At 46.1% G+C, this 24320-nt stretch overlaps 7 protein-coding genes across 7 annotated transcripts; 4 read left to right on the plus strand and 3 right to left on the minus strand.

The window, feature by feature from the left end:
- Positions 1 to 5103: 5103 nt before the first annotated feature.
- On the plus strand, positions 5104 to 6063 carry DFL_001477 (uncharacterized protein; the record flags this gene model as incomplete). Its single annotated transcript, XM_067630101.1, has 1 exon — positions 5104 to 6063. One exon carries the CDS (start codon positions 5104 to 5106, stop codon positions 6061 to 6063), a length of 960 nt encoding a protein of 319 aa, XP_067492779.1.
- Positions 6064 to 6820: 757 nt separating this feature from the next.
- On the minus strand, positions 6821 to 7855 carry DFL_001478 (uncharacterized protein; the record flags this gene model as incomplete). The annotated part of the gene is made up of 3 exons (XM_067630102.1): positions 6821 to 7220; positions 7297 to 7563; positions 7737 to 7855. 3 exons carry the CDS (start codon positions 7853 to 7855, stop codon positions 6821 to 6823), a joined length of 786 nt encoding a protein of 261 aa, XP_067492780.1.
- A 2615-nt stretch (positions 7856 to 10470) lies between these two features.
- Positions 10471 to 11886, minus strand: DFL_001479 (uncharacterized protein; the record flags this gene model as incomplete). Its single annotated transcript, XM_067630103.1, has 2 exons — positions 10471 to 11447; positions 11523 to 11886. The coding sequence occupies 2 exons, from the start codon at positions 11884 to 11886 to the stop codon at positions 10471 to 10473; spliced, it is 1341 nt and encodes a 446-aa protein (XP_067492781.1).
- A 141-nt stretch (positions 11887 to 12027) lies between these two features.
- Positions 12028 to 12785, minus strand: DFL_001480 (uncharacterized protein; the record flags this gene model as incomplete). Its single annotated transcript, XM_067630105.1, has 3 exons — positions 12028 to 12100; positions 12164 to 12195; positions 12690 to 12785. 3 exons carry the CDS (start codon positions 12783 to 12785, stop codon positions 12028 to 12030), a joined length of 201 nt encoding a protein of 66 aa, XP_067492782.1.
- Positions 12786 to 13227: 442 nt separating this feature from the next.
- On the plus strand, positions 13228 to 16665 carry DFL_001481 (uncharacterized protein; the record flags this gene model as incomplete). Its single annotated transcript, XM_067630106.1, has 1 exon — positions 13228 to 16665. The coding sequence occupies one exon, from the start codon at positions 13228 to 13230 to the stop codon at positions 16663 to 16665; it is 3438 nt and encodes a 1145-aa protein (XP_067492783.1).
- A 1257-nt stretch (positions 16666 to 17922) lies between these two features.
- DFL_001482 (uncharacterized protein) lies at positions 17923 to 18702 on the plus strand (the record flags this gene model as incomplete). Its single annotated transcript, XM_067630107.1, has 3 exons — positions 17923 to 18105; positions 18193 to 18616; positions 18680 to 18702. The coding sequence occupies 3 exons, from the start codon at positions 17923 to 17925 to the stop codon at positions 18700 to 18702; spliced, it is 630 nt and encodes a 209-aa protein (XP_067492784.1).
- A 3509-nt stretch (positions 18703 to 22211) lies between these two features.
- Positions 22212 to 24062, plus strand: DFL_001483 (uncharacterized protein; the record flags this gene model as incomplete). The annotated part of the gene is made up of 4 exons (XM_067630108.1): positions 22212 to 22632; positions 22703 to 22907; positions 22959 to 23699; positions 23771 to 24062. The coding sequence occupies 4 exons, from the start codon at positions 22212 to 22214 to the stop codon at positions 24060 to 24062; spliced, it is 1659 nt and encodes a 552-aa protein (XP_067492785.1).
- Positions 24063 to 24320: the final 258 nt, after the last annotated feature.

Here is a 24320-nt window from a genome sequence, read left to right on the forward strand (position 1 = left end):
GACACAGACAGTTTACTGGTCCGTTCACCGCCGTGCATTTTTTACTCTGGTTAGGACATATCTTTTCCCACTTGCGAAGACGGAGAAGAGAGGGTGAGAAATAAGCTTGTGCTTGCTGTTATGTACAGTAAGCACACAGTGAGATCGCGAAAGATCCAGGACACGAGGACCTCTAGTGTGAACATGGGTAATAAAAAGAATAAGGCAAGATGAAACGAGCACCAGTACAAGGTAATCTATTGATACGAGCTGGAAGATTGAAGTATAATTAATACGTTTTGCCAAAAATTATTCGAAGCAGATTATAATAGAAGGCCGAGATATTCCACTCCTTCTACTCTGCATTTTCGAAAGTAAATAGGAACTCTTGGCCAATTGGCTCCGTTGATCTGCACGTTCCCGTAATCCTCTCGTTCGCCGATGCATAGACAATTGCACACCGTGCTTGTAGACAGATAGAGATACTTTCAAATGCAATTTATTTCTTAATAATACCAAAATCCCGGGGTATACATTAGTATTTCCGGTCTTTTCAACAATATCGCAATATGTTATAGATACGTGCACAGTGTCGTTGAAGTCCCTCGCACACATTCGATCTCCACAACCAGATTAACCACTCGCACTCCGCGAACAGCCGTATGCAGCTAGCTCACTAAACATCAAAACCCAATTCATTACGGGAATCGCAGGCGCCAATAAATCAGATCCATGTCTTGAAAAAAAGCCCCTGTGAAAAGGCTTAAGCTCTGTCAATTGAAGATCCTGAGCCGCCACGCCTCAGTATCTCTAATCCTCGAAAACAAATAGCCTCGGTTGTTTGTTAATGATATTTCTGGGCTCAACAACATCTCAAAAGCAATTTCTCTGAGCATAGACAACTGTCAGAAATACGCAATTATCGGCTATAATTCCACCCAAATAGTGGCTGCGCAGGAGACAAGCGATTTACACCTTCCCGAATATTTTTAGTCCCATAGAAAAACATCGATAAACTCATTCACAGTCCTGAAACGGTCGGAACTCCACACTTAGGATGAGGTGGTATTCCGAATATAGACACAAAAGAGCATCCATTCCCCTGCAAGCCAAAGCGTAGACCTTGAAACCAAGAAGCCTGTCGGTCGGTCGGACGTCGGGTGCTTTGTTTCGACACAAAGCGAGGCTGTCGCGGCGGGGGCTCGGGCATCGACATAATAACCAGAATGCCAATCCTCAGGGCGGGAAGAGTTTAAATATACATGCAGCACACATTTCTTGGATATATCACGTTATACAAGATGAGATGGGGGGAAAGGCTGGCGCGGCCGGCTCGGTTTTGCATGGCGGAACAGAATGCAGAGGATCTACGATCGCAACTTCAGCTAGCTGCGGCGATGTTGAGATGATATTTCCCCCGGAGTGATGAAAATGCATTTGCGCAAGGCTCGATGATTTTGAGAAAACGTATTTTTAAAATTTTCTAGCCGACTAATTTAATGCAGGTTCAAGCTCCATGCCGTCCCCTCTACTTCATATTCCCATTGTTCGTTCTCATTTCTCCTTGATACGAACATTTTAACATACATTAGATGATCATATACAATGACGTCGGGCCGCCCCACCACATAAATTACAGGGGATAAACCCATAGTCGTCTCGTTTTCCCGGGTCAAAATCCCCATTAAATCATTACTATTAAAACTTAACTGCCCGTTAACTATTCCTTCAAGTACATGAAAATAACATCTATCTATCGGTCGACGAAGAGGCTCCAGCATTCCAACGAAAGAGAGTATGAGGTGCTTACGCAACTCGCCCGAAGTTTTTACAGGAACCCCAAAATATGTGCAGTTATACAACTGACAGAGCAGAGCCTCGATTTTTGACTCAGATCCGGTCGCATCCCGGGAACAGCTTAGCTTAGTTGTGTATCACAGGATCCCAATAACGTACGGCTAGACATAATGCACCCAAGATCGAAGAACGGGAATTCCTTAATATGCCATAGGCCCTTCAGGGAAAAGTTTAGCACGCCTAGTCTGGGCATAGTAGGGAATGATAGGCTAGACTTGAACATCCATAACTTTGTATTACTAGTCATGGGGAGTCCGAATGAGTACTTTGAGGCTATAATTGCATCCTTACAGAAAGTTGCATTGCAGTTTTGTTACACATGGATTACTCGACTACCAGTTTTTCTTAAACTTCTCCTGTGGCCAGTGGAAAACCAACAAGCTGTAATGGGACATTAGTATCGGAAACGTGGTGCAATTTTTGGAGTAGGCTGGGTTAACAATTAACGTTTAATCTGAACACAAGTGAACTCAAGTAATATGTAGGAAAACAGTGCATGTAGAGATCATATCAGAGATGCATAATAGTTGCAGGGTTGTGCAGGCTATATTCGGAATCCACGCGTAGAACGGAAGTGAACGGGGTACTGTTTCCCTGTTTGTATGGTTGTTCCGGCTCATGGATTCCTGTTAACCCGTGGCAATGGAATATATACAAGGCATATGCAGCGAGGTGCCGCTTGCTGCTATCACTTGACTAGTGAATATCTAAACGTCCCCTGTGATCACTCTCCTCTAAAGAACTCGAAATATCATCGTTGATCGAATGCAGACTCGGTTGCTGCCGCACCTTTGCCACCATCCCGGGCTTTACGGGACGGCTGCTGTATATATCTGCATCTGCACCAGGTATAATAATAATTGCCGTCGATCTCCTCGTACAAAATACTGCCGACAGCACATGCGCACAGGGGAATATATGTTGAAATGATAGGAATGTAGAAATCAAGGCAATATCGGGGCCAAAGGGTGGCCCATACGAAGATGTAAATGCTGCGGCTGCTATAGCTTAACGAACTATCATGTCGACCGTCAACGACACTCTATTAATATCATGATATATCACCGCCACGACCATGGTTACACAAATAGAAGTTACTTAGTTACACAAGCCGCACCTCCGTTTTTTTCTTGTAAAAAAAAAAGGTCTGTTCCGTTCCGTATCCGTCTTTCCAAAAGTCTTTGAAGGCTCGACGTACTTACTACTATTATTAGAAGTCATGTTCCCCGGATATTGTTTCGAGCTTCCGGATCCACATTCAAGCTCTCACAACCAGGATACAGCGCTGTTTTGTAACAATTTATAGTCCTCTTGAGACACTTAACTTTTTACTCTTCCAAAAAACTGAATAGATCTTAACCAAAAAAAATTTCGACTTCGCTAATAAACGAATTTATCGTGCCGCAAATCTAAAATCCAAAAGGTACAGGGAGCTGTGCATTCAGCCCAGTCAGCTAGCGGAAACTTTCTACGCAAAAGAGCTGTAACAATCACGCAACTGCCGGGTCGAAGGAAAATCAAAAATCAAGGATAATCTATAACCCGGGGTTTATGTCAGCCATGTTGTTGGCTAACAGGGAGAATTACAAATAATACTGAGACCCGGTGGTGAGCTAGTTGAAGGTAGCTGTGGGTCTCAGCTCAGATGTCTCGAAGATTTTAGATATCGATTTGAGGATTATGGGGAGTTGGCTATCGCGAATTAAAGCTAGCTAGCTTGAAGCTCACCATGATAATACCAGGCAGCTGCGGTACTCGCTGTCCCAGTACACTGGTCGAGGAAGGCGAACTCATAAAACCCGACATTTCCCCCATCGCAAAAGGCGATCAGGCCACGAGCTACTGACCATATAAACTGATTTCCAATTACTACCCAGCGTACCCAGCGTACCCAGCGAACATTCGGCTTCGACCCCAATTCTCACCACCCGAAGCCATGATTTGTGTTGTTAAAGTTTCAGGCTTCAAGATCTTACCAAGACGTTCATAGGCACCATCGATAGTAATCAATTTATTACATTCGAATTTCCAAATCAATTTCTTTAGCTGGAGTTAACGAATTAGTGTTTTTTCTTAATGAACAAGATGTGTCTATGACGCTATGATGTACTATCAAGACTAAAACCTTGAGGCCCTCGCTAGGCCTCATAAGATGATACTGTTGCGTGCGTATCTGCTTCGACGCTTCGCATTTAATTGCAATATACTATCACTACAATATATACTTTCGAAGGCGACATGTGATAAATTAAGACCTCGCATTCCCATTCGTAAATTCAATGAACCGATCAATTCCGCCCGGGTTTTACCATGCGCCAGTCCATATGACGGTAATTTATATCATCACTACAGTTACCACAGGCAAGCCACGGTGTATCGACTTCGGCTTCTCCTACCGAAGCATCGTAGCCACCATACCAAATCCCCCCATTATGCGCCACTCCCACCAAATAACCATTAACCACACCTCCAACCCTCATATACCTGAATCCTCTACTGTCCCATCACTCCCAAATTTCCATCCTTATAATATTTTCCCCAAAAGATTCAGGTAATAACTGCGAAGTATTAAGGCTCGGTGTTTCTAAGCGCGCGGTCTTGGGACTGGTTCTCAACCCCTGCTGTATTTGTATCACATCTTGTTGCATTCAACACACTGCTTTGTTCACTCGCCACTGAGTTCGTGTCGTCCAGAATTTTTGTTCAAAACTAAAGTATTTAATGTGTAAGCCACGGTTTAGGCTTCATGGGAAGGGTCAATTTTAGCTTGCATGCGTAAAACATGGATAAGCTTGCATTTTTGACAAGGTGACTGCACCGTCCTGGGCGCCAGAAGAAATCCGTGAAGTTCATACCCAACATGTAACAACTATTTTCCAAGCAACATCTGCTGGATGGAAATTTTGGCCGAATCAAGCCTAGATTTTTTCTTTCTCAAGGGTGACAGAGAGTGGAGTATACAAGGGTATGCATATATGGAACAACGGTATTGTTCATGTCCTTTTAATTAACAACGAACCGGTAAGCGCTATCGGATATTGATGTTCGTGAATAGGAGTGAGTATATAGAATAGCTGGTATCCGGTAGTACATGCTTTTCTGAACCTTCTTTCGTCCAAATAACTTGGAGCCGGTCTTCTAATACATCGATCGATCCAACGACTCCACGAGAAGATCTGGTCGCTATTCAGGATATCGATCTTATAGATCTAGACCGACATCATGAGCTAGGATATCATTCCAGGTTTCATATCACTATCATTCAAAATGTCTCGACCTAGCGGGACGGGTTTCCTGCACCCACATTCCTTACCTCTATTTTTCTGCATCCTTTTCATTCTCAGTTTCTACAACAGGGCTGTCCTCGCAGCTCCAATAATCAACGACATTCATATCAACCGACGGAATGCAACCGTTTCAATCCTCTGTACAAAACCCACATCGCCACCACCCATATCAACACCCACAAACATCAAAACAATAATCGAAACCACATTCGCCACCCAAACCGACGTTATCACAAGAACCATTATTCCCGGAGGAAGCAGTAGCGCTAGCAGGGTGATAGTAGAGACAACATCAACATTAACGGCATTACAAAGCGGTAGTCCAGTGCTATCAGAGATTGGAACGGGGCCTGGTTATGTTTTTAGCACACCGGAGTATACCACTAGTTCGAGTTTGTCTATATCATCGTATTCAACTTTATCCAGGCCGGCGATTACAATGATTGCATCACCGCCTGTTGCAGTGGTGCCCACGAATGAGCCTGAGGAAAGGCCGGTGGAGACTTCCGAGGTATTGACAATTACTACGTCTATCGAGCCGAGTACTTCTATGGTTACTGCGCTGCCGATATCGACTATTTCGACTGAATTGATTGCACCCATCGAAGTCCCGACAATATCTTCATCTACCTCTATCATAACAACTTCAACTTCTTCAACTACCACTTCACCTCCTCAAGACCCAACAGACCTTCCCAAAACAGGTTACATCCTAACCGGCATCATACTCCCCCAACCATCCGATACCCTATCAGCACAGAGTACACGTATACAACTCGATGGTGGTGTTTCTATGCCTACTGGTACTGGTGAGGTGGATTTGAATGGACCGCCGGAGTTGGTGTTTAGGGGAGATGCGGGGAGGGGGATTAGGATGAATATTGGGGTTTGGGGCGTTACAGGGATTGTAGCAGTGGTTTGGGGGTGGCCGTTTAGATGATGAGTATGCTTTTTTCTTTCTTTCTTTCTTTCTTTTTTTTTTTTTCGTAAGATATATTATATATTTTCTTCTATCTTTCCTTTACTTTCTCAGTTTATATGAATATACTCAGGGCATGATATCGCTTCCAATTTCTGTTATTGTCATCGCATGGTTTTTACATTTTCTTTGCGCCTGAAGATGTTTCAAATTGTTGGAAAATATGCGTTGTATACTATATTCCGGCTTCAACCTTCCTGATACCGGGCACGAAGTTTACAATTGACAATTTTGGAAAGGAGAAAAGTAGATATTAAATCATTATAATTCATGGAATCAGTGTATCCGCCTAATTCCATTTTTCAACATGAATGGCCTCCATGGTATCATAAAAGAACGTCATAAAAGTAATTAAAGGCTACCAAACGAGAATAGCCGTTCACCCCATCCGACCTGTCAAAAAAGAGAGGAGCGACAAACAAACAAAAGCTATAGACACCCATCTATACTCTCTTCATAAGATCCACCTCTTTTTCTAGCTCTTTCCTTCCTCATCGTTCCCAAAGAATGATACATAAGTATTTGGTTAAGAAGAAAAGGGGACAAGAATGGTAGTTGCTCCTGGATCCGAGTACCGAATATCCACAAGTTAACATGCAAAGTTCGTCACTAATGGCAATAATAATACCAACATCAAAGCAAACCGAAGTAGAAAAGAAAAAAAATCGACAGACTTTAAATACCATCAACCCCTTCTTTTCGGTACAAAACAATTCATCTACTGCTGTTGCTGATACGGCTGCTGATACCCCTGTGGCCCAGCTGGAACCGGCATCTCCGGGTATCCCTGAGGCGGCGGACTCTGAGTATACTGCTGAGGTGGAGGACTCTGTGTATACTGTTGAGGTGGAGGGCTCTGTGGTGGGTACTGATATTGTCCTTCCTGTGGGAACGGAACAGGTGTAGGTGCATTATCAACTGGTGGTTGATTAAACACGGGGGGCTGCTGCTGTTGTATCGGGTAAGTACCGAGCGTAGTTGCTACAGGAGGAGCACCGGCGATTGCGCCAGCGGAGGCGTGACCGCCTTCGGGGTTCGCGCCTGCGGCACCACCCTTACTGGTACGTTCGCGATAGAACAACCAGCCTGAGAAGCCGAGGGTTGCAAGGAACAGTAGGCTGGTAAAGTGGCGTCATTAGCAAGGTTCTCTAGTTGAAATTGGAAGCTCAAACGAGAAGTTTGAAATAAACTTACAATTCAAAAACGATCATGGCCATGTTACCCTTAATGGAACCGCAGATGTTGGAGGCGATGAAGTAATCGCAGGAGCCGATATTAAGGACAGGGCTTGCCTGGTCAGCAAACCCGGCGAGGGAGATGAGCCAGAATAGCCAAAGGAAAGCATCGATTCCGAGAGTGATCAATGGAGCAGTGAAGGCAGGAGCAAGGAAGAAGGCAGCGATGAGACCACCAGAGCCAATGAGAGTGAAAATAGCAGTGACAAGACTGAACCACGGAGACCTAAAATATCAAAAAAGAATAATAATTAGCACACAAAACCTACAAATAAAGCTTCAAAATAGCTATCTATCAAAAGCCGTCTCTCATATGCACATTCAGAGATTGTGTGTTGTTATCACACGAGCACCTTTGAAATCGCGAAGCTCAGTATTTCCTAGACATTTGGTTCTTACCAATAATCGCCCAACTGGTCACCAACATAACCGCTCAGACCGAGAACGATGATAGCGAAGAAAACTTGAGCGCCACGAAGGGCGATAAAGGGAATGGACGGCCACACACTACCAGCCATCGTTTCCGGTGTTGGCGAACACAATGCCTTTGTTGTTTGATGTTGGATGTCGACGAGGGTTAGCTGGCTGGCGACAGAACGTTTACTGCAGTCGGTCGTTAAGCTTGTTGGTTGTTGCTGTCGGGTAAACTAGGTCGTTAGCCTCCAAACCCCTCCTAGCTTTGCATGTATGTATTCTCTGGTTTATTGTAATCTCGTGGAAGTTATAAAAGTACTTACTTCTGCCGGCGATATCGATGATGTCGTCAAAAGCGAATAGTGAATGTATTCGATTCTTAATTATGAGTGGGAAAAGAGTTCAAAGGAAACGCGCCGAGGCGTAGAATCCTTAAATACCACTGACTCCAAGTTCCAAGTGCAAGCGGAGAAGCACCGATGACGCCGCCAATTTTAATCCCGTTTCTCCAAAAGCCAAAAAAAAAAAGAGACACTGTGAAATTGGATTCTGCCAATCAAGGTTTTTTATTTCATGCGGGGCTAATTGCAAACCTAGTCGGTACTATCAACTGGGGAGGGAGGAAAAAAACGCCAGCCCCGTCGCCCTCGTCATGGTCATGGACTGAACAGACCAGACACAAGCGTATTAGCATATTGTGACACATTCAGCACCCCAGCTGCACTGCAAAAGAAGCAGCTCAGTTATTGTGGCACCATGGTCATGGTCACCGAAGCCTTGTGACCAATGCATTCATATCACATTCTGGCAATCGCGTTATAGTCAAACCTAGGGGTTTTACACAAAGGCCGAGGGCTTCGGATGCCGAATATCCTCTTGGTCTAGATCCTGTGCTTACATGTCGATATTAAAAACTAACGTTATCGCTGTCTATATTACCCCTCCATCTTCTCCCGCCTCATTGCCAAAGACCTTGGACCCATCTTCGCTATACGGAGTACGCTGTTCCCTGGCCCCCAAGAGAGAGGACCGCCAGGAAATCCGGTTTCATTCAAAAGTGTCGACAAAAAAAAATCCATTTTTGGCAACAAAAGGTGGTCGGAACTTCGTCCCACCCCTGTAAAGCCAAGGCAACCCGGCCGCAGGTTTGCCAGTCCTTGCTTGTTGGTTTTCTCCGCAATCACTCTTTTGGCCCACAGTTTTCTTTATAACTTGCTTTTGGGAGAGATTGTGAGCCTGAGCAGCAGCAACACAGGAAAACCCTTTTCTTTTCTGGGTTGCAGAAACCCTCGCTCAATTTTGAACCCTTGATAATGGCTGATAGGCATTATCTCGATCCATGAACTCCACGAGCTCTCCAGGAACAAAGATTTAACTAGTATCCTCCTCCCTGCCCTGTGCGCGAGCTGGTCGCGAAAAAAAATAAATATAAATTTTGGGTTTGTCTCCACCATTCAAAAATTTGGAATACACCCAATTTTCCATCCCCGTTAAGACCCGATAAAGAGTATCCCATCCGCATTGTATCTGGCCGTCGCATCGGTAGCGCGTTTCAGAAGTTAAAAAAGCCGACATTCTATCGGATCGCGGACTTTCTTGGAACAAAGATAAGCTTTTCCCTCACATTTTAATCTCCCCCCCCCCAAGCCAGCCGCTGCCCAGGTTGGATTTATGGTTTTAAAGTATTATCGAGACACCGACATGATAATGTCATAACCAAGGGAAATGATTCAAAGAGTTACAAGTTACTTGGTATTCGTAAGTTCAATCGCTCAATCACGCATGTACTTATATAAAGCCAGCATCAGACATGTATATCCCGTTCCAAAATGCAAAAATGAGGCTCTTGAGCACTTTCCTGCTTTGTCGATGTCCTGCGGCTGTATTTTTCGTGTCACTGGGCTGGTTCATTATCAATTGAACAACTCGAGCTCCCTTGGAATCCCTTCAGAACAGTATATATCCGTAATTACATGTACTTCAACAGGCGTTTCGAAACGCCATCCGTTAGGAAGAGACAAAGACTATGATATGATATTGAAGGATTTTATGATCCTTCGCTTCGAATGTTTACGCCGAAAGTTCCGACTTAAGCCGAGTGTGGGAATACAACATTTTCAACACATTTAACCGATGAGAAGTTAATTGGGTGCTGCTTGACGTACATATATAACGCCCAGGCTCTAACTCCCGCACGCATGGCTGACGGCTATGCACTGTTGCCCTCCTGTTAATATGCTTGTTCGTCTATAAATAGTTAGTGGGTTGGGTGTGAATCCCCGTGCTTCTAGAACGTGGGATAACTTTTGATAGGTACTGCATGCGGGATGTCACAATCTCGACATCTCTGGAGTCGACAGACCTAAGGCGGTCAGTTTTCAGTAACATATGTAGAATGCCTGGTGTGCATCAATGAACCCTGCGTTCTTGGTTTTTATTTTCCTATCCGTGAGGTATTTAGATCTTGCATCTACAGATTCTTTATCCTTCCAGATTAAGAGGAGAATTAGGTCCGTAGCACCTAGCCTTCTCGGGCTCGTCTGCGTCTTTGTCATCAATCCACAAGGTAGAAGTCATGGTTTGAATTAATCTCCGATTACGTAAATTTTAGATACAATAGTCAATTGCACCAACAGTTAAGCTGCGAATATATCATACCGTCGGCCAATTTGCCCGCCATTTTATTAAAGTCATAACATCATAATCGATAAGAATCAATCTACGCCAAAACCTGTGCCTTAAACACCACAACCCTTCCTTCCTCCCATCCCCCTCCTCGTCCATCTCCATACTTAACAACCCCAGGGAATACGAACCCCCTAACCACCTTGCCTTCTGCAGCACACCACTCCCTACCATGCGCATCTGTTCCAACTTCCCATTTCTGTTCCACATCATCACAACTAGCATACTCAAACACCGCACCTTCATCTTCCCCAGCATGCTCCCTCGTGACGCTAAAGTAAGAACTTAATTCATAATACGCATTCTGAGTCGCAAGTTCATAGTATAACTCCGCCGTCCTCTTGACCAAATTATGCAAAAATGTCTTCCCGGTTGAACTACTAGACCCCGAAGAACGTGGTCTAAACGGCGATAATATATCGTATATCTTATCCGCCACAGCTTCCACCCCCGAATTTCTCGCTTCTTCACCCATTCCGGCTAGAACTCTCAAAAAGGTCTGTACTCGCCATAAATGTGCATGTTCTCTATTCGTCCCTCTTATCACCTCTCTTTCTAAGACCGTAACCGCATGTCCTGTCTTCCTACCTAGGAATTCATGATCGACCCATGATCTTCGGAGCAATTCTCCTACGATGATGCGGACAAGCATCACCCTCCCCTTCTGAGATTCCAACATCCCTTCCCATCCGCTAACACATTCCCCTAAAATTTCTTTTAGCACACCGGTTATATTTGCAACGGTGATGTTAACTTGTCCCGAGGACCCGCTGACGTAGTAGTTTCCTGCTAAATCTCTGATTTCGAGGAAGATGCTTGAAAACGAGCGTTTGACGGTTCTGTCGTCCTTTGGGTGGGAGGATGACCACCCGCCCGGTTGGCTGGAAGATTGTGAAAGCAATGCGGCTTGGAGGTCGGTTACGCGGCGGCGTTCGAGGGTGAGTTGGTGGTTTAGGGTTGAGATTTCGGTGCTATTTGAGGTTTCTTTGAGGGGGTAGGTCGGTGGGATGACTTTATCATGTCTCATTGTTAGTTATCTCACCCTAAATATTCCAAGATACAATCTTTTAAAGGGATATGACTTACGAGCCCTATTAACCCTCCTACTCCTCCACCAAAACAAAAACAACAACCCCGCTGTTGCCGCAAATAACAGTGCAAATACCACCGCCGCAGCAATAGCCCCCGCCCCCGTATTCTGCTTCACTGAACTAGCGGGGACAAGTTTTTCACATCTGAACGGATTACTGAAAAGACCTGACGGGCCTTCATTCGTTGAATTTGTGAGGCGACAGGTACCCGTTAGGGATTTATCTGTCGTGTATTGATATGAAGGGATGACGGAAGATGTAGGTTGCGAGGCTTGGGAGTCGGAGGCGGATTGTTGTTGGGCCCCGTCTGTGGGTTTGGTGTTTAGAACTGTTTCTATTTGGCGCGGCCGGAGGGCCATGGTTGAGGTTGTAGAATATGTCAACTCTAGATCTCCTTTCAAGCTCTCATTTTTTTTTTTTTTTTTTTTTTTTTAAGAAGCTAAATTATAAAACAAATCCGAAAATGTAAAAATCGATCGCGATATGAATGATTCGAAATTTTAACTGTCACACGAGGTCGAAACGTTTAAAGGAGGAATGAGGACGTTCAATCTTTCTGGGGAGTAGCTGCATCTTAACTAGCATTATCAGCCCTGGAGCCGCATATGTAACGCAAAGACGCAAAATATCCCTTACCTTGGGAGCGATACCTGAGACGGAAAATTGACCTGTAAATTAATTCGGGACGCGCGGTCTAGAGCTGGCAAAACTATCCGGTTGCGCTGCGCTGATTGGAATTAGATTGAGACCCTATGGCTAAAGGCGCCTGGTATCAAATCCCGCTATCGACCTGGCAAGGCTCTCAAGTTGGAAAGAAAAGGCACCAGTGTCGAAGGATATTTCAATATAGTGCCAATAACAGGCTTTCTTTACTCGAAAAAAACCTCATTGAAATCCCCTCTGCTCAAAGCATTCCGGCGAAAAGTTCAAAGAAAAATATATCTCCGACAACCCGCAAAGCATAATTAAAAATCTCCACATTTTGCCATCCGCTGAACGATGCATACATACAATTTCAAAACAGGAATGGCGTCGAACGGCTGAAAAAAGAGTCCAGAATCCTTGACAAATGCCCAGCCCAAACGTTGCACACAGAATCCCGCGAAATCCATTCGATCCAATTTGGGGGGTGTGGCATGACCTTGAAGCAACCTTAACTTACCCCCCAGCAGCGGAGCTTGCCAGCGAGGTCCTCAGCTGCTTGGAGGTAGAGAGCCCACCTCGCAGCAAGCGCTTGGGCGGGGCTGAACAATTTCATGAAGAAGCGGACTCTTTAAGCCGCATGCGTCGTGTTTGGCCCCTCAATTGGCCTGCAAAGTACGGCCGTAGGCCGTAGTTCATGTAATGAACAGCGGCAGCGCGAGGGGCAAAATGTTTGTGCTATAGCATAGCTCGCACTTAAAAGTATGCTTCCAAATGTTGAAGCCTCGTGGGCCGTCCCAACTACCTGACCTGACGGAGTTCAAGTGGACTCTCGGTGTGTCTTAATTAGCAAAGTCTCGATCAGGTACAGTTCTCCTGAGAAGCTTAATTAAGATACTTACCCCTTCTCTCTCCCCTTCTATCCTTTTATCGATATAGCCACCAAGATATCTATCATATCGGCACGGTTGACGTGAAGAAAGTATCAATTGCTCTTTAATTCTGCCCAGAAACGTTGGAATGTCGAAATAGACCACGCCAACACAACTATCATTCAGATGGAGGACTTCCTCATCTCCGCTGGTACAAAGCTAGGAATCTCGGCCATCAAAGCCTTTGGAGGCGGCGGCGGCAGCGCAGCCGGTGCAGCGCTCGGAGCCATCGCAGGCGCTTTCGACGAAGATGGCGGCGACTTTGGTGGTGATGATATAGGCGGGGATTCCGTAGATTTTGGAGGAGGAGGGGAAGATATCGATACAGGCGGCTTCGATAACGACGCTGGTGGAGGAGACGAATACACAGAAGACTACACCGGTGAAGAATACTATGACGAATCCACAGACACTACCGCCCTAGATGGCGGATATTACGAAGAAGATCCTACGACTTATGGGGCCTACGACGAGTCCGGATACGAAGAAGGGTATAACGATGATGGAACGTATACGGACGAGTATGGAGTCACATACGATGAAAATGGATATGTGGTAGACGACGGCAGCGGATACGATCGTTCCGCCGAAGGGGGGGGATTCGATCAGACGATTTCACCGTCTGGAGAAGCAGCGTCTTATGGGGATGGGTACACTTATGAGGAACAGGAAGGGGAACATGCCCATGAACACGACCATAGCTATGGCCATCATCCTAAGCATCGTGGGTTAGGAACAGGACTAGCACTTAGTGGAGCTGCTGTTGCAGGTGCTGCTGTGCTAGGAGGGGCGGCATTAGCTGCTAGGAAGGCTAGAGGGAGGGGAAGAGGCCGAGGAGCCGCCGCCGCTGGATGTGCTCCATGGGGCCGAGGAGGAGCTGCTGCTGCTCCCAGAGGAAGAGGGCGGCCTCAAAGTTTCTCTGGCCAAGGAGGAGCTCGACCGCCACTACAACATTCAGCAACTGCTCCTGTGGGTATGATGCACGGAGGAGGATTTCGAGGTCGAGGAGTACCTCGGGGTAGAGGTAGAGGAAGAGGCAGGGGTGTGCCACTCGCCCACCAACATTCATTCCCTGTTAATGCTGCGACTCGAGGACGAGGTGCAGTACGAGCTCGAGGAATGGCTTACGGTGCCCATCCAGGTGCGGGCAGAGGAGTCCCCAGTCCGACAAACCCAGTCGTATATGGTCAAGGTACTCTCCCAACAGCCCTCGGCCAACCACCGGTACTATGTCCTCAGCAAGTCCCGGGATTCAATGGTATTACACCGCAAAGCACGGGCTATGTTGCAAATGGTTTTCAAGAAACATTAGGCGCGCCTCCGCCATATACCCCGGCGGTATCAAATGTCTCCGTTCCCGCACCGAAGCCAGTGGCCAATCCTGCTCAGCTTGATCAAATGTCGAAAAGGAAGCTAGCAGCCCTCCAGCAGATCCAGCGGAGAGAGAAAGACAGGATTGAGGCGAAGAGAAGAGAGGAGGAAGCAGACCGCAAGAGGCTCGAAGTAGCACAGGGAGTAGAGAAGCCTTCTCAGGAACTAGTTGAGCCGAAAGTCCAAATCAACCTGCCGCCAGGCGTCAAACCCGTATCACCCCCTGTTGATATAAAACCGCCAGACGCGATTAATCCACCGCAGGAACTACCACCAAATGTCAGTCAAAATGGAATTGGACGCTCGAATTCTGTACTAGCGCCACAAGTTCTGGAAACGCCGCCGCCTGTGAGCTACACGAATCCTCATCCTCCAGCTCCTATTCCGGTTGCAGCTCCGGTCCGAACTCATGCACCGGTACCTGGAAACCTAGTCGAGATGGACGGGGACCAATTCGTGAAGCCGCCTGTTCCCTTAAATTCGCCAGCGCCTGTCTCGTATCCTCAGAGCCCGTTGGCGAATACCTCTTATGGGAACGCCCCAAATCAACCTGGCTCAAACAGGTGGAGTGCTGTAGAACTTGGGAATTGTCAATATAACCCGAGCCAGACACAGCAGCAGCCGACTAGCCAAGGGCCCCACAGAACACTATCAGTGTTACAGCGTTTACCTTCTAGAAAGCCAATTCAGCAGCAGCGCCCAGTATCAATGATGATACCACCGTCGCATGTTCAAAATATGATGAACCATGGGTTCAACCAGAAACCTTCCAAAAACCAAAACAGTTTTCACTATCCGCACGAACATGATCGTGACCGTGAACAAGTACAAAATCAGGCGCCGCCGCAAATCTATCCGCATAATGCCCCACGGGAGCCAAGGAAGGAGAAACAAAAGGGGGAAGAAGTAGAAGAAGAGGGCTGGAAGCCACCACCTCTCAAAATTATCCAAAGGCGAAAGTTTAATTCAGGAGAACCAGACCTGCCGCCGCAAGTGGAAAAGGCGTCCGAGAATACTTCTCCAAAGTCCTTAGCTCCTCATGAGACTTCAGCGCTCATACCACCTCCTCCACCCCCACTGCCATTTGACGAGGCCCCCCCGCCACCGGTTCTATCTGGTGGGAACACACAACAGGCACAACCTCTAGTGAAACCGATCGAGAATGCGCAGCAGACACCATCACTCTCTCTACCTGTTAGGAACTCACTCCAGACAAAAGCATCAAATGAGAATGTACAGCCGGCAAACGTCCCATCTCTGCCTCCTGAAAATGTCCAACAGACGCACCTACCATCTCGGCCTACAGAAACGACACAACTACCACAGAAAACAACCGGTGCTATTGAGAATCTCAATGCTCATTCTTTACCGCCCAAGGCCTCAGCTGAACACCATGAGCTAGTAGAAACTCCGAATTCGAAGGGAGAAACACCAAAAGGTTACTTCGAAAACTTCGCCCCAGGCGTTAATATTCCAGGCCTCACCGTCCGCAAGGGCTCTCCCCCTGCGTCTCTTCCCTCTCGGGCACACCAAGGAACTACACATCTCCCCCACCATCAGTTCCAGAATCAGCAGACAGGCTACCATGGCACCATCATGAACCAAACCGCCCACCACAGTACCTATACAAACACAGCCGTCGATGCTCCTCACTTTTCTCATGAAACCTCTACCCTAACGGTACACAAACAGTTCAATAACTTCCCGAGCCCGCAAGGTCGGCAGAATATGAGTGGCAACCTATATAACAACCCGATACCTCCTCAACAACCCTCAATCCAGCATCCGAATACGTTCCCCACTGTGGCAAATTCCAATCCCGCACGGTCAATCCATGATAACGATTTCAACAACTATCCCCGCCCGCCGGTCGCACCTCAGCCATTCAATAACAACCTTCATAATATCTCTCATCCACCGTCACATATAATGGAAATGCCCGGATCTACTGGCTTTGCACCTACCGGTGGTGTGAAGTCGCCGTATGATATGAACCCAATGATCGCAGAGCTGCCGGAAATCCCGACGGCAATGCAAGGAGCCCAGAGAGTAGACGATGCAGAATACTTGAACCGTAGTGAAGGAATTAGTTATGAAACGAATAATAAAAAAGAAGATGAGAAGAAGCAAGAAGCAGAAGATGAGATTAAAATGAGCGCCAATAGTTGGGGCTTCGGCTGGGACCGGTTTTAGTCAAAGCGAAGGATTTCATGCCGTTATCAATTTTGGTATCACTGTTGTTTTTCTGTTAGACGGAATCCGGCGTATCAGATATTTACGATTGGGTATATACTGCAAAGTTGTTTTTGTTTAATAACTGTATAATTAATTGTCTTGGATGTTTCGTTATGTTTGGAAATATTATTACAAACGTTCAAAGCGAGCAAGGCCATTGCAAATGCAATTGATTGGTGACATCCATGGCACTGCCAATTGTCCAATGTATTTCTATTGGAGGGATATTATTTCCGGGGGAACACGTTACATCTATGGAGAATACGATATAAGCATATCAATATTGATATCGAAGGATCCATGATAACTGCATACTGCGAATGTGAATGGCATATATGGTATATATAGCATATCCTAGAAGATACAAGCATTCGATATTAATCAGCCTCAAACCGTGCGAACCATTGGTAGATTCGCCAATTCCTTCCAAACCTCTGGAGGCTTACTTGCATGTGCTTCTCTTAACCCGTCAGGATCCGAATATCCAAAATAGGAGCAAGTGGATCCTTTCGCACAATCGCAATCGGAGTCACGTGATAAGGCTGTACCAGGTCTGCATTGCATTGTTGTTGCAGTTGGATCCACCTTTTTTTTTTTTTTTTTTTGTCTTTCGGTCAGGCAAATGTTCGACGCCGCTTATGTAGTCTATTGGCCAACGTTTCCAAAAGCGTTTGAAACAGTGGGCCCAAGCTTGGGCGATGTGTGCTGCGCGGTGGGTGAGTTGGCGCCGCCCTGCAGACTTGCAGTACTCGCAAGCTTGATGCATTTGAGAAAACAAAGCAAGCAGGTTAAAACGCACTCGAGCTCGTTCGAGCGCAAGAAGGGGGCAGGGCAAAAAAAAAAACGAGACAATTACGAAAACAGAATAGGAAGCATCGGCCAGACGATGTATACTAAAAACTGTGGCACAGGATCTAGCCAGCCAGCTAGGTTCCATGCATGATGCACGCGCGAAAAGTGCAGCAGCCTCGCAATTCAGAGGTGGGTTGCGGAAGATAGTGCCTTGTCTTGTCTGTCATATGTCGGTAGAGTCAGTTAGTCCAAAGTCCTAATAATGCCTGCAAACCCGGTATGTAACAAACGAAACGGCGTCGGGAGTGTGCGCACAGATTCTAGATTTCTAGTATTCCTAATACTTATAGTTTTCGCATATTCAAAGGATTGGATTATTCCCTGCCTAATAGCCTAGAGACGCCCATATCTTCTGAGCGAAAGATGTCTGAATCATCGCATGATCCATCGCGGCGGCCACCGGCCATCTCAAAACCCAAGCTGAAGGAAGGACAGTCCGTGACGCACCAAATGCTCGAAGATACGGCCTTCAACCATCCATATTATCTGGAAAAGACGGGCAACTGGTTGAACGTTAAAATTGGGCCCATTTTGAGAACTATCAAGGTAGAAGAACATAAAAAAGCTCTTTATCGCGATTTCGCAACAACGTCGAGGATTGAATAGATAACCAACCATGCATATTGTATCTAGGAATGCTCACAATCAGCACTTTTGGAAGTGGAATCAGAGATGGATCCATACATCAAACGGTTCTCCGACCAGGGTGAATCCCTCCAACAGCGCACATACGAAATTTTTTTACAACGTTTAGACGCTTTGAGCGTCGACATGAGCGAGGAGTTCTATTCTGTAATCACGGATATGCTCTATTCGACACTCAATCTCACCAGTCGGCGAGATAAACGGTGGCTATGGCTTTGGGCGATGAATGAACGCCAAAAAGCGCTTCAAAAATTGAGACTTAAAAGGCAACGGAAGAACGACCCGGATGATCCAGGGGATGGTGATAGTCCGTCAACTTACACAGGAGGATATCAAGAGGAAGAGGGATTTGGGTCCTTGGGGCCGGAGGACGCTGTCCAGCGGAGGCGGCGGCATTTGAGTATCGCAGATTGTCAGTATTCATAACTTGTATCCCCAGCCCTGGTGGCACATCAACTAACAGAACTGTTTCTAGTAATGAATAATAATCCTGAATGAACGTGATCAGGAGGTGCGGTTGGGATGCTTAGGATATCGCAGCCCTTCAGGATCACAACAGAAGCCGCAGTCGTGCACACAGGATATAACCCGAGCAACGCCCCAATAGCCCGCTTGGGATGGCGAAGCTCCTGCTACGGTGATTTGATGAATGACATCCATTCACCCCAAGCTCGAGGGTCCACCTCCTCGCATGCCTCCTTACCTCTCGCTTCTTAGACCCGCATACAGAACTCCAGCTTGGTGCGGTATGAACCTATAGCTGGCGAAAGCATCCTGCATGATCGAGGCCAATTATACACTTAGTGTGTCAGTTAGCTTTTACATCTCGCTTTAGTCTAGCTTACGATATAGAGGGCAATCGTCTTAAGTTTAACTTCAAGCTAATAGGTATAGAATTCGATATCGCAAATTCATGATAAACACTTGTTTAACATGACTCACTTGAGAACCAGCCTTCACAGAGTTAAGAAACCGAAGAAATGTTGAAATTCAAGATGTGTGAGGAATTTTTAATGTGAATTTTAGACTCCACAGTCGTCTGCTATTGGAGTCCCAAGGCCAATATTATTTACTGGACTTAATCCTACTATTCTTCGAGAATAGAATTCTAGAACATGATTATAGACCCATTTTTACTTCCACAATAGAACCCCCTCTAAAAACACAGCGTCCAGACCAGACCAACCACAGACTGTAACGCAAATCCCAACAAGAGTTCATTCGTCATTCGCACCCAGGGACACGGTCTGGCCCTCCAAGTTGACCCCTTGGTGTTGTAGTCCGTGCCACAACCCTGAATTAACCTGCACTTTATTTCCAAGACGTCACTAGCGGGCCCCACCGAAGCACCTTGATTACCCGTCCCGCTGACATGCATACACTTGCGAATGCATTAGTTTGTCAAGTATGAGTACCAAGGAAGATACTGTTCCAACACGCGCATTAACGAGGGCCCATGTCTTTTATAATGAGGTCATTATCAGCTATTATCAGGCTGCATGCTTTAAACTCGGTCCTCCGGGGCTTTCTAGATGCCGGTGGAGCTGTGCCGCAGTCATTCCCCAATGCGCTTCACTTATACGGCACTCGGGTCGAAAGGACAACTTACCACTGCTTTAGCTATTTAGGGCGCAGGTAGCAATGCAATTAGGTCCCACGACGCCAGCAAATTCATCGCATGCGATCGCAATCGCAAAGAGCGCTGCAGTTATATTCCATTTTAGGCCTAGAACGTGTTCTGAGGCGACATCAAGGCTGCAGATTTGTACGTATTTCCACGCAAACCGGTTTTACTAAAAGCGGTACGAGACAATAATAAAGCATGCATAATTATAATTAGTACAATATTATAGTATACGGAGACCTTCGGAAACATGGTCTCAGCGTTAAAAACAAGCTTTGCCTTAACTCCCCAACAAAAGAAAGCCGAATTTGGATGGAATTGAGAATAGTTTGCATTATCGGCAGTTGGCGTTTAGAATTTGAAAACTTGTTTCACTCGTCCCCCGTGCGACCTGCATGCATGTTTACCGACATGTCAAGATAAAACGGCGTGCATATTCTGGTCTTGGCGCTAGGGGCGCGTGATATCCACGAAAACGCCTTGGATTCAGACGTACTTGTAGACGGTGGCGATGAAAATGTGAATATATTCGCGACCAAGGCAATTAAGCATAAGGCGGGTATACCGAAAGCTAAGGTATTTATCACTAACATGTTTGTCGAGCTGTCTAGGCCGTGAAACTGCCAGATTAATCAAGCAGACCTCCGAAGCCATGACTCATGCATATGCATCGCACGTATAAGGTGACACCGGAATGCATAGAAATATCACGATTAGGCTAGTTTTGTACTCTCTGACTTCTATGAGATGGCTCAAACCTCGAAAGTCCGACTAATGATTCGTAAGAATATCAATATTTTTGAGTGTATCGTTGCTGTGGTTCGATATAGTCTCGAGTCATGATATGAACTTGAAGACTGGTGTACAAACCTTTATTTTTTCACAATATACTCTTACCGCATATTTGAATCCTTTTATAACATCATGAGCAATTAAATCCAGTGGGATCGCATACGTCAAAAAGCTTGCAAGCCCAGAACGTGCCAATGGAGCTCGCTACGAATAGCAAACTAATAAAGGCACATCATACTATTATACAAGCCCAGGCACTTCAAGCGAAGATCAAAGGACTATAGGCCGATATATGCTGGATTATTTAGTATACGCCGTGTTTAACCGAAATCCGGTAGATGGCTGGCTAGAAAATCCACGAGAGGAGATATTCGTAGCATAGCCGATGCTCTACTCACCACATCGCGGCTGCAACCGTAACTAATTATGAGCTCAGTAGAAATTTCTGTCCCAAAGCCGTGTTTAAAGAGTTCGGTCTGAGATAAAGCAAGTTTTGTCAGACTGCGTTGCCAACGTTGCAAAAATACCCCAGCCTCCAAACAGGCAACCTTCCAAACTAGGACCCAAAAAATCCTCCGATTTCCCAATTCGAATTTCTTTCTCCCTTTCTCGACGTTGCATTTTCTGATTTTTCTCGAGTTGCACAAACACCATGAATCGCATCCCTAAACTTCCTGATGTCATATCATTCATCTCTGACCTGACCATGTATACCTTCCTCGTCAAAAATCCCCCCAGATATATCCCCAGATATTCAACAAAAAACCATGTCATCGGAAAGTTTCCACTACCATACATCATTTTCCAGATGCTACACCCGATGCACACCACATCCATGTAAATCTCCAATTCCTTCAGGAAGGTGCCCAAGCTTCGATCTTCGCCATCCCAGGATTTCCAATTAACCTAACCGACCCTTGCAGCTCGGAGAAAAAAAAATGCTCCTGCCCGTTCTTTTCTTCTGTTATTTCGTGAAACCGAGGGAAGGCATTTGATATTTTTCGGCAATTTAAGGACTGGGGAGGGGAAGACCATAAATTTAATGGAAACTATACCCTCAACGGCAGGCTATAGGAAAATTCCCCAGCTTCTGATTAGTCTTACCTTAGGTAACTAACTAACTAACTAACATAATTTAAATTTCTGGGGAAACTACAAAAGAGGTTGATCGGGTTGAAATCTCTTTTAAGACATGTGATATCAGCAGTGTAACGATGACTTCGAGGGTAGGTAAGATGGCCGGCCGGCTGGAGGTTCCTTGCCGCCTTTTGAAGCTTTTATATTCCATCCTTGCGCCAATTCTTCACCACCCTAGGCTCTATTATTCTTTCTTCAATCACTTCTCTTCGAAAGTTAAGAATAATATCGGATTGGCCCTCGACACCAAATCCGTTTAACTCGAAATTAATCTTCAGTAGCACGCCTCCCTTTAGCGAGTATACTAGCGTCTTGCTTCGATAATCTCGAATTTTATATCCAATATTCTCACATATCTAGTACACTAATGACGGCTGGATAACCAACGAATACATACGAAATAAACGAAACCCGTTAACCTTCCAACTGATTACTTAGCTAAACTACCTTGGCAATGGCAGACGAACCCCTCCCCCGCTACCTCGGCCTCCACGGCCGCCCCCTCTCCCTCCTCATCTCCTCCATCTGCACAACCGCCTTCCTCCTCTTCGGCTACGACCAAGGCGTAATGTCCGGCCTCATCACGCACCCCAACTTCAACGCCACCTTCCCGTCCACCGCAAACAACAGCACGATGCAAGGTCTCGTTACCGCATTATACGAAATTGGATGTCTCATCGGTGCGATCTTCATTTTATTCTTCGGCGATATAATCGGTCGTAAAAAGGGAATTATGGCGGGGGCGAGTATTATGATTTTGGGAACTGTAGTGCAAGTCACCAGTTTTGGGAGTTTGGTACAGTTTGTGGTTGGAAGGATTGTGACGGGTGTGGGGAATGGGATGAATACTAGTTGTGTGCCTACTTATCAGGCTGGTAATGCCAAAATCTAACCCCTCCGCAATAACCCCAGTATACAAAATGCTAATAGGGTTTTGTAATAAAGAATGCGCGAATACCAAAAACCGGGGCTTATTAATCTGCATCCAAGGCGGCGTAATTGCGTTCGGCACATTAATCTCCTACTGGCTAAACTACGGCGTAACGCAGTACGAAAGTAGCTTTAGCTGGCGGTTTCCTATTGCTTTTCAGATTGTATTCGGGTTAATAATCCTCATCGGTATGGCTGGATTGCCCGATTCCCCTCGCTGGTATATACGTCCCCAAATACCCTGATATTTCACAATGTTAATATGTTAAAGGCTCCTATCCTGCGGCCGCGACGAAGAAGGTACCGCCGTCATATCCGCGATATACGGCCACCCCGTCTCCTCGCACGAAACCCAACTCCACAAACGGATCATCTTAGAATCCATCGCCGCCTCCACAACCTCCAGCAAAGACGGAAAATCCCACATAACCCCTTTCTCCGCCCTGATAACCAACGGAAAAACCCAACACTTCCGGCGCATGCTCCTCGGCGCCTCCTCGCAATTAATGCAACAGGTCGGCGGTTGCAACGCCGTAATCTACTACTTCCCGATTTTATTCCAATCCTCGATTGGGCAGTCCCGTCACTCCTCGTTGGTCATGGGTGGGGTGAACATGATCGTTTACTCCATCTTCGCGACTTTGTCATGGTTCATAATCGAACGCGTCGGCCGTCGAAAACTCTTCCTCTGGGGTACCGTCGGCCAAATGGCGGGTATGATAATAACCTTCGCCGGCCTGATCCCCGGCACCCCCAATGCCGCAAAAGGTGCAGCAGCAGGATTGTTCGTATATATAGCTGCATTCGGGGCGAGTTGGTTACCATTACCTTGGTTATATCCTGCGGAGATTAATCCGTTAAGAACACGGGCGAAGGCGAATGCGGTGTCGACTTGTACTAATTGGGCTTTTAACTTTTTGATCGTATTGGTGACCCCGATTATGGTGGATAGGATCGGGTGGGGGACGTATTTGTTTTTTGCTTGCGTTAATGCGTGTTTTTTGCCGGTTATGTGAGTATCTTTCTCAACCCCTCTGTACTGTTGGATTTCGGGGAGGGCGGTGTTGGCTAATGAAGTGGTAGATATATATGGTATCCCGAAACACGAAAACGCTCCCTCGAGGAGATAGATATAATCTTCGCAAAGGGTTATTGCGAGAATATCTCATATGTCCGTGCGGCAAAGGAACTTCCACTACTCTCCAGCGAAGAAGTCGAGGAAATGGCGTTAAGGTACGGTGCAGGAGTAGACGATGGGCATAGAGCTATCGCTGCTGCTTCTCGGACAAATTCCGGTTCGAAGGGAGATGTAAGCCCTCAGGCGCCTAGCACTGACGAGGTGGAGAAAGTGGGACAGTTTGATCCCAAGGCTTGATTATCGTATATATTATATCTGATGGGCTAGATAGATAGCTTTCGGTTATTGTGATGAGAGATGTACGTTTGGATGGAAAAGCTTTTTGGGACTTCTTTGTATATATATATTTTCTGCCCGGTTGGGGTATATGATATTCTCTAGCAGGATAGATTGCTATTTCTTTCTTATGAACGATTTTCAGAGTCCTTGGAGTTTGCATGCATGTTACCTCCACGTCCTATTATACATACAAATCCCTGTGCACCTCAATCCCAT

Source organism: Arthrobotrys flagrans, assembly GCF_004000055.1.
Source record: "Arthrobotrys flagrans strain CBS H-5679 chromosome Unknown unitig_3, whole genome shotgun sequence".
Classification (NCBI taxonomy): Eukaryota; Fungi; Ascomycota; class Orbiliomycetes; order Orbiliales; family Orbiliaceae; genus Arthrobotrys; species Arthrobotrys flagrans.